We start from the raw sequence: 14303 nt of genomic DNA, 5'->3' as shown, positions 1-14303 counted from the left end.
ATCACTTTGCAATTATTTTTTAGATTTTTAAAATACTTTTATCTGTATTAATTTTTTTTATTTTAACCAATTACACATTCTAGCTTCCATTTATGTACAACTAGGGCCACACAGAATAGTGCCAAATTAAACAGAAAAAGTGAAATGTACCATTTTTATTAAGATTTGCTGTTCTTACAAGTAGCACCTATGATCAATAGAATTGAACTTGACAAGAAAACCCATGATATTGTTGCCTTTAAGGTAAAATTAAGTTTATATGCATCTCCATTGTCATTTTAGTATCTTACGTGTGTTCTAATGTTTTAGACTACACAATATAAGTTCTGGCAATTTCCTGCAATTTATTAGATTAAAATAGCTTAGTTTCACTACAGACATGCCTTGGACAGGAATTTCCTATTTGAACGCTTGTATTCCTGAATAAAGATTCTCTTTTCTAGTTATGATACCTTAGCTGCAGGTTAAGTAAAAATAAATGAATGTTCTTATTCTAGCATGCATACTGAGGGTTGTGGTTTTGGGGAAACTCACACCTGAATCGTAACTACTCCACGCAGACAATACCTTAGCAGCCAGGGCTGTTCTGAAATGTTAATCTTACCAAAGCAGAAGGTAGCGCAGTAATACTGCTATCCATTGCTTCGTGTTTCCATTGCCAGTCATTTAATTGGCTGCTCTGCTGACCCGTCGTCGCTCTCACAGATGAAGCGTCTGAGTTTGATGGTCAGCAAAGCATCTCGGGCACTTCAGCTGTGCAACTAAACCCCCAGTATAACGCTTGGTGGCCTCTCGCTGAATCGTTGCTTTTCCATAGTTGTCGTATTCACCCTTGAATGAGTTCATTGAGCTTGATTCACCTGAGAAAGACGGACAGAAAAAGAGGGCGTTGCTCAGCCTTACAGGTGGAGTGCCTGAGAGCTTTCAGAATAGTGATCCATTCTGAAAAGCCAACATTTCCTCTGGTTGGCAGTTCTCATGATACTGCTTCTGCCTGTCCATCTTCAGTGACGTGTATGTGTTCCCCATGTTTTTAAACTATATGTATGTATTCATCTTGGCACGCATCTTGCCATGCCTTACATTAATCTTTGAGGGAGAAATAGTGCCCCACTGGCCATCATGTGACTGTTCCACTTCTCAGGACTGCTCTCCTGGTGGGTAGCAGGGACCCCATGTATTTATGCAAGCATGGTATATACCATGTCTGTATTTGTGATACTGGAGAACTTTGAATTGGTTTCAGTCACTAAAGAGAGCTCATATGCAGTTTCATAGCAAGTTGTATAATATGTTCACAGTTGCATCAAACAAGCAACTGTGTGGAAGTTTGCAGTTTGGAAATAATGCTTGTTCAGAACTGACTGCATTAAACAAAAGTGCTCAGGATTAGAAACTGTTTTCTGCCTTTTCTTTCACAGTCATAAAAAAGGAAGTGAATACACTTCCAAGGTTTATTGAGTCATAGCCATGTAACGCTATACCTAGTGCCATGGAGAGTATACGGGGTTCATTCATTCAGCTGTGAAAGGTTTGATATTAAATTGCTGTTTCTGCCTAAGGATTAATTAAGAACACATAGACTCTGCATAGGTTGTGTACTTTGAAATATCTTATGATTTATGTAGACTTTCTGATACATTACAGGTTCTTCAGCAAAAGCACTTGTGAGCTTGAAAGGTAAGAAATTAATGTCTTAATTTACTATTGTACAAATGAAATAGATAATCTGACTTTCAGATTTACTGAGTTTCTGGCTTCAAAAGCTTCAACAAAATAACATTTATTAAAGAGAATTTTTTTGTTAAAATATGTTTTTTTTATTGTGTATATCTTATTTCAGTTGACTGATGCTCAGCAGTTGAAACTACATATGTTGTGGTGTATTTAGACACTGTTCTTTTGGGTGGCATTTCTGAAATGTGTTTTTTCTTTTCAAGTACTACTTAGGCGTCAGGTTTGATGAGAAAATTGAGATAATCTTTCCTCTCTTGAGGATGAGATAGGAGAAGGATTCTTCATGCAACCTCTACATGCAGCAATTTACAATAGGAAGGAAATTTATAATCTCATTGTGTTTTTCTATCAGCAAGTAGTGGCAGAACTAGAAAAATGTTTCCTATATTCTTTCTTTGAAATTGTTTTAATGAATATTACATTAAAAATTTGAATACTTTTTCTCTGCCAAACAGTAGAAGTTTCTTTATATTTTGCATTAAACAACAAAGAGGAAACGATCTGCTGAGTATGTTTTAACCATTGCAGGTTTGGGTCAGTTAAATTTGATTTTTTTTTTTGATGTTGTTGTTGGATTGCATCCCCTTAAATCATTTTTTTAGAGGCTGGAGGAGGCCAGGACTTCCAAAGTTTTACCTTCTTCAAGATTCTGTCACAACCATGCTACAGCTTTCCAGGTGTTTGTCACTTTGGCGGTGGAAATAACAGATTGCAGCAAAGAAGGATTTCATGAAATCTAAGCTTTGTATCAAGAAAAAAAACTTTGCTCTTGATTTTCCTTATTATGAAAGCCTCTCTCATTTTTTCTTGTGAGTGTTCAGAACAATTTAATAAAACTATTGGTATCTAAAATCCATTCATAGTTGACTCAAAAGAAAACATTGCGAGTAACAAAAATATTTTGATGTTTGACAGTATTATACTAACTTCTGGATAGTAGTTATATTAACAAAAAAAACGTTAATGACATGAACTCTTTACAACAGAGGGAAGTTTATCCAGTACATGGAATGAAAAGTACAATTCTCTGCAGAAAACACCTATTTGGAAAAGCAAGAATGTTGGTTCTGCTGTGGAAATGGTAAGAAGCAAATATATTTCAAGAACCAAAAAGGAGACAATTTTAGGATGAGTAAAATACCATAAAGTGAACCAGATATAAATCTTGGGCAAATTATTCAATAGTTACAGTTTCACGTATTCAGAGCATTAAACTATATCATTCACAAGTACTCTATGCAGTTCCAGTGTGAAATGAAGGCATATTTTATAAATGAATAAAGGAACAAGTTAAATTTATGTCTTTGTTCAAGATACCTCGTAGTCATTTTTCTGTCTTTTTTTGTAAAGTAAGTGCTGTGTGGAATATTTGTACTGTATCTACCACTATGAATATAGGAATCATCATTTCTGATAAACCGTTTGGTCTATCCCACGAAATACCTCGTTTTGAATTTTGGCTAAGAACTGATGCGTAGGAAAAAGGAAGGGAAAATGTCATAATGTGCTTCCATCCTTGTGTTTTCTGGGGGGGGAATATCTTACTAAAAGGGAAGGAATGGCCATGAAGTGTCCTGCAGTATTCTGAGAGCACTCATAGGAGAGCTTAAGTTAAAAAACTAGACCCCACAGCCTCCAAGGTCATGTTTCTGTTCTTCTGTTTAGGTTGACCATCCCCCCCCCTCTCTTTTTGAAGCATTCTGTTGTCCTTTCTTTATCACATTCAAGCTTTTCTTGATAATTCTCAACTGCCTCTGCCTGTACCTATCTATTTTTGTTTTGTTTATGCTGCCGGCTGTATCACACCCAATGCCTTGTTTGTCCAAATCTGTAATACTGTGTGTTCTTTTCTATTACACCCTGGTAGATGGCATACTCTGGATTGCTATGCAGACCTTCTCTCCCACATTCTTCTGCTGCTACCTTCTTCCACAGTAATTGCAGCCAACTTTCTAACTAGTCAACTGTTTTGTATTCAAATCATTATTTGTTTATTTGTAGTAAGCTGCTTGCTTATTTTCAGGGAAGTGTTATGTTTGAAATTCTTGCACTTGGCTGCTCTACACATAATCAAAATATCTGAGCAGCATCCAGTAGCACTTTAAGAAATGTGACTAACAGCTGTCAGGTGTAATTTTTCTGTGATCTTCTCCCCATAGAGAGAAATATACACAGAAAAGTGCCTTGTTTTTGGTAGGATTCATGCAGGTGTAGGGAGACATATTGCTAATGCTTATGTTAGAGAAGACAGGGTCTACAAAATGCAGTTCTAGACGATAGTGATCTTTGTGATAGCACTTAGTTTCTGTGGGAGTTCAACTCACAGTTTCCAGCTACTCACTAGGGAAATTCATCTTCTCACAAAAACAGGTTTTAGCAGTAATTTAGAAGACTGCATGTGCCAGATGATAGAAATCACTAACCGTAATATTTATACCAAAATTTTAAGTATGCTGGCTTAAAGTATTGAAAATAAATAATGAGACTTTGAATTTGATTCAGTATTCTGTGGGAAGTTGGGGTAAAGAACAGAGGATACTGATATGTGTGCAAAGCCCATGCTGCTGATAAGTGACGAGGCCTTCTGTGCTTGTTTGAGTTTCCTAAACACTCTAAGTTTTGAATATATGTTGCACCGTTGATTGAAAAATCTTCCAAAAATGCCCAACCTTTTTAGCGAAGTTGGATGGCACCTCTTTGCAACACTTCTTACTTTTTTTCTGATGTGAGACACAGGCAATCCAAACTGATGAAACAGTTTGCCATTTTGGATAGTTCATTGGAACAGGCTTTGGCAGCTTCTGTTGGGGCTTATAAATCAGTCTTCTTGGCCTGTAATAAAGCCTTAGCATAAGGTTGAAGGAATTATTTAAGTTTTGTCTTGTTCGTTTGAGTATTTATTTTCCAACATTGTGTTGGCATGTGCTCTTCCAGTACAGTGTCATCTAGTGCGTTGTCAAATCAGGCAGTCCTGTGTGGACATTCGGGAGGAAGAAGTCATTCTGGAACCAGCACCTCAGATACCAAGTTTACGATATAATTATGAAAATTCAGTAAGGACCTGTTTTCTCTGTGGGCGGAATGCTGTGATAGATGAATTTGGGGAATTTAGTGATATAAGAGTCTTTCTTTATTGTTGAGGCAGGAATGTGGATCTGCTCTGTAGCTCCAAAGTTAGAAACATTCAGGCCTTTTCTTTTTAAGATAATGGTTTGTCCAGGACATCAGAGAGGATATAAGGGAGCATAAAGACATGGTAATTTAAGTTTGCTTTTGAGGCAGTGTAGCAAATTGGAACATGGGAAGAAAAGAACTCTGTATCTTGCTGAAGAGAGGAAAACATCCAGAACAATTGATATAATAAACTAGTTACTATGTTAATATGATATGGACACCATTTGGTTGCCTTTCTAATATATAGTTCCTCTATTCAAGGTGTCTCTTTTTCCTAGTTTGTATCTCCTTCAAAGAATGGATGTTTTCTTTTTCTGTGTGTTGAATGTACCTGGGTGTCCAGCACCATTGTTGATTAACAGTAGACTTGCATAGGTATGGTTATAAATATGTATACATTTTGAGTAAGAAATACACACTTTCCCAGAAGAGCTCCAGCTGGTCTCATGAAATGGAATAGACAGATTTTTTTTCTCTCGCTAATTAATTCTATAGGGACTGGTTTTTTCAAACATATTGGATGTTTTGATCAGCCACAAACTTATTAAATATCTTTCTTAAATGAAAATACTTATTAGTGAAGTTATATTTTACTTTGTTGATTTATTTTGTTTCTGACTGCTGTTAAGGACTTCTCTTTCCATTAGTACTCATCGCTTTGTGGGAGTCATAGATTTCATATCCATGTCAATTAGTAGCTTTTTCACCATCTGTAATGGCAGAAGTGAAATCTGCGTTTGTTCTGTCTTTATTTGTCATCTTTGTGAATAGTTTGAATTACAAGAAATGCTGCAGGGTGCAGTCTTGGAGCCCTACAAAGGAGAGATTTCGGTTGTGGCTGGCTTCTGTGGTGGGCCACGGTGTTCATGGAAGGAAGACTTCTTGCTGTCAGCACAGCCAGTCACAGGGTACTGTTTTGTCCTTGGGCTTTGGCAAGCTTTTTGTGCAAGCTTTTAGTCATAGGGTAAAATCTTAAGGTATAACTAAGCAGAAGTATTTGAAAGAGATTTTTTTTTTTTCCATGGCATACGTTTGCAATATGATTTTTCATTTTTGGTCAGCTTCTAATTTTCTTTGAGCTATAACATCTTAGCATACAAATAAATTTAATCAGCATAAATTCTAAATTCTTCTCTTATCTGATATTTTTACATAACTTGTTAGAATTTTAGTTTCAGAGGGCTTTACTTCTTAGCATTTTGCAACATAGGCACTTTCAGCAAGTTAAAAAAAAATTAGATTCATAAGAGATTCTTGCAAGAAATTTTGTATGCAGCTAACTTTTTTTTTATGAGAACATACCAAAATAAGCACAGTTTGAATATTTTTTTTTAAACCCAAATCCAGAACAAACTGTTTAATGGATGTGCTTATAACTAAAATAAATACTATATTAAGCTTAGATACACAAGTGTTTAGACACCTAACTCCCCTGGAAACAAGTGGGAGTTAGGTTCTAAATACTTCTGTGGATCTGGGCCAGCAGTAGAGTAATGGGTTATAGTTAGCACTGGAAAGCCTGGAATCATATATTCTTTTCTCTCTTCTCTCAGCCCTTAGATTGGTAACTGCTGGGAAGCTCTATTTATTGTGTACCATCTATCTTAAACCAGTAGGTGGCCAGGGAAAAGGCATTCCATTTCTCTCACTGTCAATTCTGTGCATGAACAGAGAAATCAGGGTTTTTTTGTAATTCACTGTTAATTTTGATACATGCAGCCCTTCAGAAATTCAAAACGGAGTCGACTCTTCTGTGAAGAAGATGACAGACAAATAAACACAAGGTCACCCAAAAGAAATCAGAAGGTTGCGATGGTTCCACAGGTACCTACATGTATGCAGATATTTTTTACCAGAAAGGGGAACAAGCCTGTCTCTGTTAGTTGAAAATTAGGATCCATTTGCTTTTCAAGTTGCATTATCAATTTAAAAAATATTTTTGTGAGGAATGCTGTTACTAGGGATAAACCGCATTTCAAAATACATGTATATTTTCTTCTCACAACTGGGTTCCTCAGCTTATTTATGAGAGTACCTGTCCATTTTGATCCTAGACATAAGCATACAGAACTAGGAAGGATTCCAGAGTAATTTACTACAGTCATGTCCTCTGATCTGCGTAAATTTATTTATTTAGTATCAGTTAAAAACTAACTAGGTTTCTTGCACTGATTATCTAATTTAGAAGTCTGCTACAGAACATTATCATATTCCAATAGTTAGGAACTTGCTCTTGTCTTCCAGCCTAAAAGTATTCGTGGCCAGCTATACCTACTTGCTCCTGTAATGATACTCTTCTCTAATTCGAATGACTTCTTTTTCTACTCTTCCCGTTGAGTGTCTGCTCCTTGTTATATCACAAAGTGGCAGCAATGATTCCTCTCAGCCTTTGCTTGTTTTGCCATGCTAGACAGGGCAGCATTTTTTAGTGTCAGATAATTGGCTCTCTGTTCCCTGTGTCATCCAAATCACTTTTCTGTACGAACAGTTGGAGCCTGTGATATGCATTTGTGTTACTACTTCTGAATTTGCTGTACTGAAGTAGACCTGTTTGAATACTGCTCTTATTTGCTTTCTCAACTGTACTGTGCAGTGTAGAATGGGGAGGCTTGGCAATTTCCATTTTTCTGGATCCATTTTGTCAGAGATAAGGGCCATCTCTATTCGTTGCCATGATTTCTTAGCAGTAGAAAGACCTGAATAATGTTCTAGGCCCAGCTGGTTTGTGTTTATATGTCTGGTTCAGGAGATTCTGTGATTACTGGGTAAACGTTTCTGAGGGACTCCAGCCGCATTGCTCATAGATCTTGCTGTCCTGCTAAGCCTTGTTTTCCTGGAATTCCACTGGAAGAAAGGGGACCTGTATCTAGAAGGTAGTGATTAAGCACAGCAGGAGCCAGCAAGGTGCCTTCCTTATGCTTTATCCTATTATTGCTGCTACTAAAGGTCAAAATTGTGTTGAGCATTTAGAGAGGATAACTTGGATGAGAGGATGGCTTGGGGACCCAGTTAAATATTTTCACAAAGCTGAAATCTCTTGTAAATAACTCTCCTTGTCTGTCAAGACTGCTATTCCTGGAACAAAATTATGAAATTATCTTTCTTCAGTCCTGTTTAAACACAATTCTATGTATTATGCATGGGATCTAAGACAGTGTCTTTTCTGCAGTTTATAAAATAGTTTTCAAACATAGGTAAAATTTGATTGCTTATGTCTGTGCTAGGTACTTCTGCAGTTTGTTAAAAAGCAAATACTCTGCTCAAGGCTTTGACTATATTAAATTATTGTGCTAATTTCGTCTTAAGTTTAAGATGAAATTAGCACAGAGTTAGCAAGAGTAGAAGCACTAGTGCAAATGCGGTGGTTGGTGTTGCTGACATTTGAGCCTCCATGTCATGTATGCCAGGCTGGGATCAAGTTCAATGGTGCTTCAAATTTTTAAGGTCTGTGTGTGCTTCAGAGCCAGTACTATTGTTGTCAATAACTTAGTTTCAATGTTGGAATTTTTTTTTTTATTAGAAGAGCCTTGTATGGAGATAATTTGTGGCACTGATCCTGCTAAAGTTTGCCGTCTGCTATGTCTGATTGCATTGTTAATATAACACAGTAAGATTTATTATACATCTGCAAACAAAATTTATCATGAAGCAATATATGTGATTAAAATGTAGGAATTAATAATGTTTCAATTTTTATCAAGAAAATGAAGTTTAATTACTTGAATATTGAAGAACCTTAGAGGGCTGTGTTTAATTATTTCCTTTATTTTACTGTATAGAAGCTTACTGCAACAATGCCAACACCAGACAAGAAAGCATCACAGAAGATTGGTTTACGGCTTCGTAACCTGCTCAAACTTCCCAAAGCTCACAAGTGGTGCATATATGAATGGTTCTATTCAAATATAGATAAGTATGTATTTTTTTAATATAATTATCATTTATTACCATAGAAAGCATTTTCTGAAAGCAAATTTTCATGTATTTGTTAGACATTCTTAAATTTATTAAACTTTTAGAGCTTCAGAATTATTTTATTGGATTTTTTCTTTTTCTTTTTTTCTTCTTTGTAATGATCAGTCTACTTGGGTATCTTCTTTAGTCTTCTACAGAGTGCTTTCCTTCATGGAATTAATTTTCTTTTTTATGACCTCTGACTCTACCAGATACAAGATTTTATTCATGTATTTTTTGCTTTTTAAGTATAAAATTATCTGAACATCTGGACTTTTTTGAACCTTTAGACTGATGTTGCACACTGGAGATGGGAAGGAGACTCTTTACTACAAAAGCTGTTACTCACCTAAAAAGTTTAAATATTGATTTCTGATATTTCTTCCTCACTACCCTGTTTTTATTATGATCGCTGACAGCACTGTGGGCTGTAACTACTCACCTCTTCTCTGGATATTGTATCCTCTTATCTACCTTCCAGACTGTTTCAGCAATCTGTGCTTCAGGATATTTGGCTCTTGTTTTGTTAATACCACTAGTAAGGTGGGATGAACCATTTAAATGAACTATTTTTAAGTTCATATGTTAATATATGTTAATATATAAGTTAATATATGTCATACGTGACAATAATTACCATTTTTACAGCTGTCCATGAATTTTTAGTTTATTTTCAAATAATTCTATAGCTTTTGATTGGTCAGTAAATTACAATTTGATTTTAGTAGATAATTCTGAAAAATTCTTTGATATAGTTATCAGTGAATGTTTGTAATACTAGTAAGATCATGAAGAACTAATCATGAAGAACTAGAACTTCTAAACTGTAAAAATCTTTATTAATACATGTAATCTTAAAGCTACACTGATTGGCTAATGTATGAAACATTTTAGCATTTAGTATTCTAAAGGATAGCTTAAGAGTTGACAAGTGCTCTTTTCTAGTATTTATTCATAACAAAATAATTACTGACTTTTTTTCTTTTTTGATTGAAGCTGTTTTTCTTAAACTGAGCGGGCAGTTCTAGCAATAAAAACACATTTTAGGATATGCTCATCACAGGTAGAAGAATTAACACGTTTATTTTAGTTTGTTTGGACTTACTTGTCTGTAAGATTTAGTTCTTTTGAAAGAAGTAGCCTTTGCATGCTTTTCTGGTCTTACTGAAAATGACTACTTATTCATAGTAATAATTTTAATATATGTCAGACGTGACAATAATTACCATTTTTACAGCTGTCCATGAATTTTTAGTTTATTTTCAAATAATTGTATAGCTTTTGATTGGTCAGTAAATTACAATTTGATTTTAGTAGATAATTCTGAAAAATTCTTTGATATAGTTATCAGTGAATGTTTGTAATACTAGTAAGATGTTATCACGTTAAGATATGATAAAATAGTTTATTGAGTAATTACAGAACTTTAAAAGATAAATTTAGATTTATGTTGTTTTGAATGATGTGATCTAGACTTAATGTGAAGCATTAAAAAGTTCAAATAATAGGACTAACTCCATCAGCTGAAAAAAAATCTCACTTTACACGTCTCGAAATATTTTGATGAAACTATTTTATTCTAAATTGTAAATGTAAATGCTGCAATTTTATTAAGTCTTAAAAATATTTTTATCTGCAGTTATCATCTGTGATTATTAGAATATTAGTGAAGCTTTTTCAATTAGATTCTCACTAGACTGCTATGCATGGGACTGTTTTCTGTAAAGTCCCCTTTTTCCTGAGTAGATGGTGGTACAGTCTGCTCTGACATCTGACCCACTTCAATGATTCTAGGTATCTGCTTATCCAGTTGCAGCAGTAACTTGCTTACACTATTTCCCAGAGCTTCTCATCTTGTGAGGGCTGTAGATTTACAGTTTGCCCATTTAGTGATAATAAAAGCAGTCACATACCAATTCTATTTCTCAAAAAAAAAAAAAAAAAAAAAAAAACAGTTGTTCTTTACTGTAGCTAACGTAATACATCTATGCATATCTGAATTAAAAAAAAAAAACCCTCTTTCATGCATTTCATTGTCTGTTTCCTGCCCACCATTGATCGTGCTTTGGTCAGGGTCCTCAGCGACTCCTGAACCCCATCCTAACCTCTGTTTTCCCCCTCTGCAGTTTCCTTTTAGTTCATCCCACAGTCGCAGATCCTTCTACTGCAAAATATTCTATTCCATTCTTGCCTAAGTTTTCTTATCTCCATGAACCTTCCTTTTCTTCTGCCGCTCCATATTCTCAGGCAAAAGCTATGTTGTTTCCAAGATCCTTTGTTATGTGGCTAGGGAGTTTCCCCTACAAACTGTAGCACCCTGCAGAGTTTGGGGAAAAAAGTGATTTTATCTAGGATGCAGTTATTCTTTTGTTCTCACCAGATGAGATCCATTTTAGTTGCACATAGTCTTTAATGATTAACGTTCTATTAGACAGGCATATCCATTGCTGGTCCCTTGTCTCCTCAGCACAAGAAGAGTGTGGTACTACAAAGTAAAGGGCAGTCAGAAAACATAAGGATACAGACAGGTCATAGCATCAAACAGAAATTAATAACTTGTGTAAGTAGGTTTTCTGAACTGTCATTGCTGTACCACTCATCCTCTACATTGCCATGGAGTCATGGAATGATATAATAAAAGTTTCTCTTGTATAACTATAGAGAATAAGTTTGTTCAAGCTACTGCATTTTTGGAACTTTTTTTGAGAATCTGGGTTATAATTGAATGAATTGGTGAAAAAAGGTACTATTTTTTCTATGTCTTGCTAGCACATTGCATACAATTATTTTCACTCCCTTTGCTCTTAATACGTCAGTGCATCCTTATGGTTTCCTTCAGTGAGCTGCAGTATCTTCATGGCACTTCATTGGTTTTATTGAGGTTTCCTTTGGTTACGACAGTGCCTTTGCATACATTGCAAAGCAGGATGAATGTTTTCACATATTAACAGGAGAGATGAAAATTGTTAAACATAGACTTTAAAATCACAAAGATTGATAGTAAAGCTCAAATACAACAGTAGTCCCAGAAACTTTATGTCTTTGTTTTTGCACTGGAATTGATTTCAAGTTAAATTTTCCCTTTGAATATAAATATCTTGTTTATATGGCTTATTCATAATTTTCCTTTTCAGTATCTTTCTTACACAATGATGAATGCTTTTTAGAACTTTGTCAAAATTTGCTAAGTATATTTAACAGAGGACCAATTATGTTTTAACAGACCACTATTTGAAGGAGATAATGATTTCTGTGTATGCCTGAAAGAATCCTTCCCAAATCTGAAAACTAGAAAATTGACAAGAGTAGAGTGGGGAAAAATCAGACGACTAATGGGAAAGCCACGAAGGTAATTTGCTTTTTTTTTCACTTTACAATTAATAACTTTGTGTACAGCTTTATGACTTTATGGATTGTTCTCACTAAAACCACTTTATATGCCAGTAGTAAAGCAAAATAATAGCTAAGAGTAGAACAGGTTTTTGTTGTTTTTGAAATGTTTTCTGCATTTACACTCCTTTCACCTCGCCATTACTTATTTGGGTGTGTCCAGTCCGCATGGTTCTCATGAGCCTTTACTTGAAATGTTCACTTCCCACTCTTGATAACTGATCCTCCAAGCTCTAGGGTATGTTGAATTTATATTAGTATCTTTGAGACTCCAGTACTGCCTGATGTGGAAGACAGGCCAACTTTCCGCTGAAGTCTTTTCTGGATTTAACTACCCCTTTACACAGGAAAGCATGTTATGGTCTCGTTTATTTATCTTTAACCATTTGATAGATCCTCAACTTTTCCTGACTTGGCTGCCAAAAGGAGACAGGTGAAAGTCATCCACAGGATATTGGACACTGTAGGCAAGAATCCAGAACTGAATCAAGGGCATAGTTTTCCCTTCAATTTAGAATTCTTAACTTCTAAAAATCACTGATTCAAGTCAGTCTTTTTACAGATCCAATACAATTCTGTAAGATCAAGGAGAAAAATGTATAAGGAGCATTACAGAAAGGGCTCGATTATTTTTAGAATTTAAATACTGAATATGAGAACTAAAGCACTGAATATATTTCATAAATTACTTCATTGAGTCAGATTAGATTTTGTCTGATGTAGGCTATCTCATCCTCTGTATCTGTAAACAAATTTTCATAAAGAAAATTTGCCAGTCCAGGCATGGCATCAGAGCCTCCTTAAAAGAATTCCTTCTGGGAAGGTGTTAATATAATCTGAACTTTACTGTAGCATAGCTTTTTTTGTTCACCTGTTATCGTGCTTGCCACTGAGATGGAGTTAGTGTCTTTGGAGGCTTACTCATCACTTGGTCTTCATGCCTATTCCTTAGACTTTTGCCAAAAGTGGGTATCACTAGAAAAGATTGACTCTCTTCTGTGTGCTGCACCACTGATGTAATCATTCCTCTCACTTGCAGGCGCTCTTTTGGACACGCACTCTCTCTTTCTTTCTCCTTTTTTTTTTACTTTCTTTTTTTTTTCTTTAATCTATTATATAATGAGTTTTTTGAGAGACTTATGCCTAAAGATCCACAGTTCTAAACAGGCAGGAGGTTATTTAATCTGAATTCTGAAGTACAGTCCTTTGACTGGATGTTGAGCCTTTGGTTTTGTTTGTTAACCAAAAGATTATGAAGTCTTGGGTTTTTTTTTTCTTTTTTTCATCTTAAAATAGGCATTCCTGTTTGCTTTTTATTTATTTAATAAAAAAGTAATATTTTTCAATGCCGTTTTTGCTCGGTTCCAACAGGTTTTGAATGATTCTAAGTCATTTGAATACATTTCAAGACGATTTTCATCTGTTTCTAGAACAAAATTTTTTGTTGTTACCATTCTATTAAAAACATCTTCTCTCTGTCCTCATTATATGCAAGTAAGAAAAATACCATAGCAATACTGGTATCTCCACAAGAAGGAGGAAAATAATAAGATTTTTTATCCCCAGTGTTGATGGCAGAGGGTAACAACTTCTCTGTGATAGTTGTGCGCATAGTTGTCTTTTTTCATATTACTTTAACTATATTGTAATATTTTCTTATGTCTGCTGCTACTTTAAATTTAATGTCCTATCATACCGGTAATATCACACCATATCATACCTATCACAACAGTGCAGTTGATTGACACAACATTATTCTTCCTGGGAGCCTACAAAACCTGTAAGATTCCAGTGGACTTTAGGGGAAAGATATGCTCCAATAAAAGGAAGAGGTAGTTAGTCTTCTGTGCTCTGTTATATAACTTCACTGTGGTTGTGAAATAGCAGTGGATATGAATGAAATTAGATATGCTTGTCCTGCCATGATATGATGATGATGATTCATGTATGTTAGTTTAAATTCTTATGACCAAGGTAGAAACCAAGTAGTCTGCAACCACATTACTTTTCTGTGGAGGCTTTTCAAGAGGATGAACAGTGTGATCTAT

General features: G+C 35.2%; 1 protein-coding gene across 4 annotated transcripts in view; it reads left to right on the top strand.

Moving 5' to 3' along the window:
- The window catches only part of LIN9 (lin-9 DREAM MuvB core complex component), a 37669-nt gene that overhangs the window by 6769 nt on the left and 16597 nt on the right, over positions 1 to 14303 (top strand). For 2 of the 4 annotated variants that reach the window (XM_062571608.1, XM_062571607.1), the window contains exons 2-6: positions 1648 to 1680; positions 2724 to 2818; positions 6631 to 6735; positions 8691 to 8824; positions 12089 to 12214. In XM_062571608.1, the coding sequence (XP_062427592.1) occupies positions 1648 to 1680; positions 2724 to 2818; positions 6631 to 6735; positions 8691 to 8824; positions 12089 to 12214 (493 nt within the window). The remainder of the gene's footprint in view (positions 1 to 1647; positions 1681 to 2723; positions 2819 to 6630; positions 6736 to 8690; positions 8825 to 12088; positions 12215 to 14303) is intronic. The other 2 variants (XM_062571609.1, XM_062571610.1) reach the window with 2 other exon arrangements.

Source organism: Rhea pennata, chromosome 3, assembly GCF_028389875.1.
Source record: "Rhea pennata isolate bPtePen1 chromosome 3, bPtePen1.pri, whole genome shotgun sequence".
Classification (NCBI taxonomy): Eukaryota; Metazoa; Chordata; class Aves; order Rheiformes; family Rheidae; genus Rhea; species Rhea pennata.
Note: the sequence above shows the minus strand (reverse complement) of the source record. Positions and strands in the feature narration are given on the sequence as shown.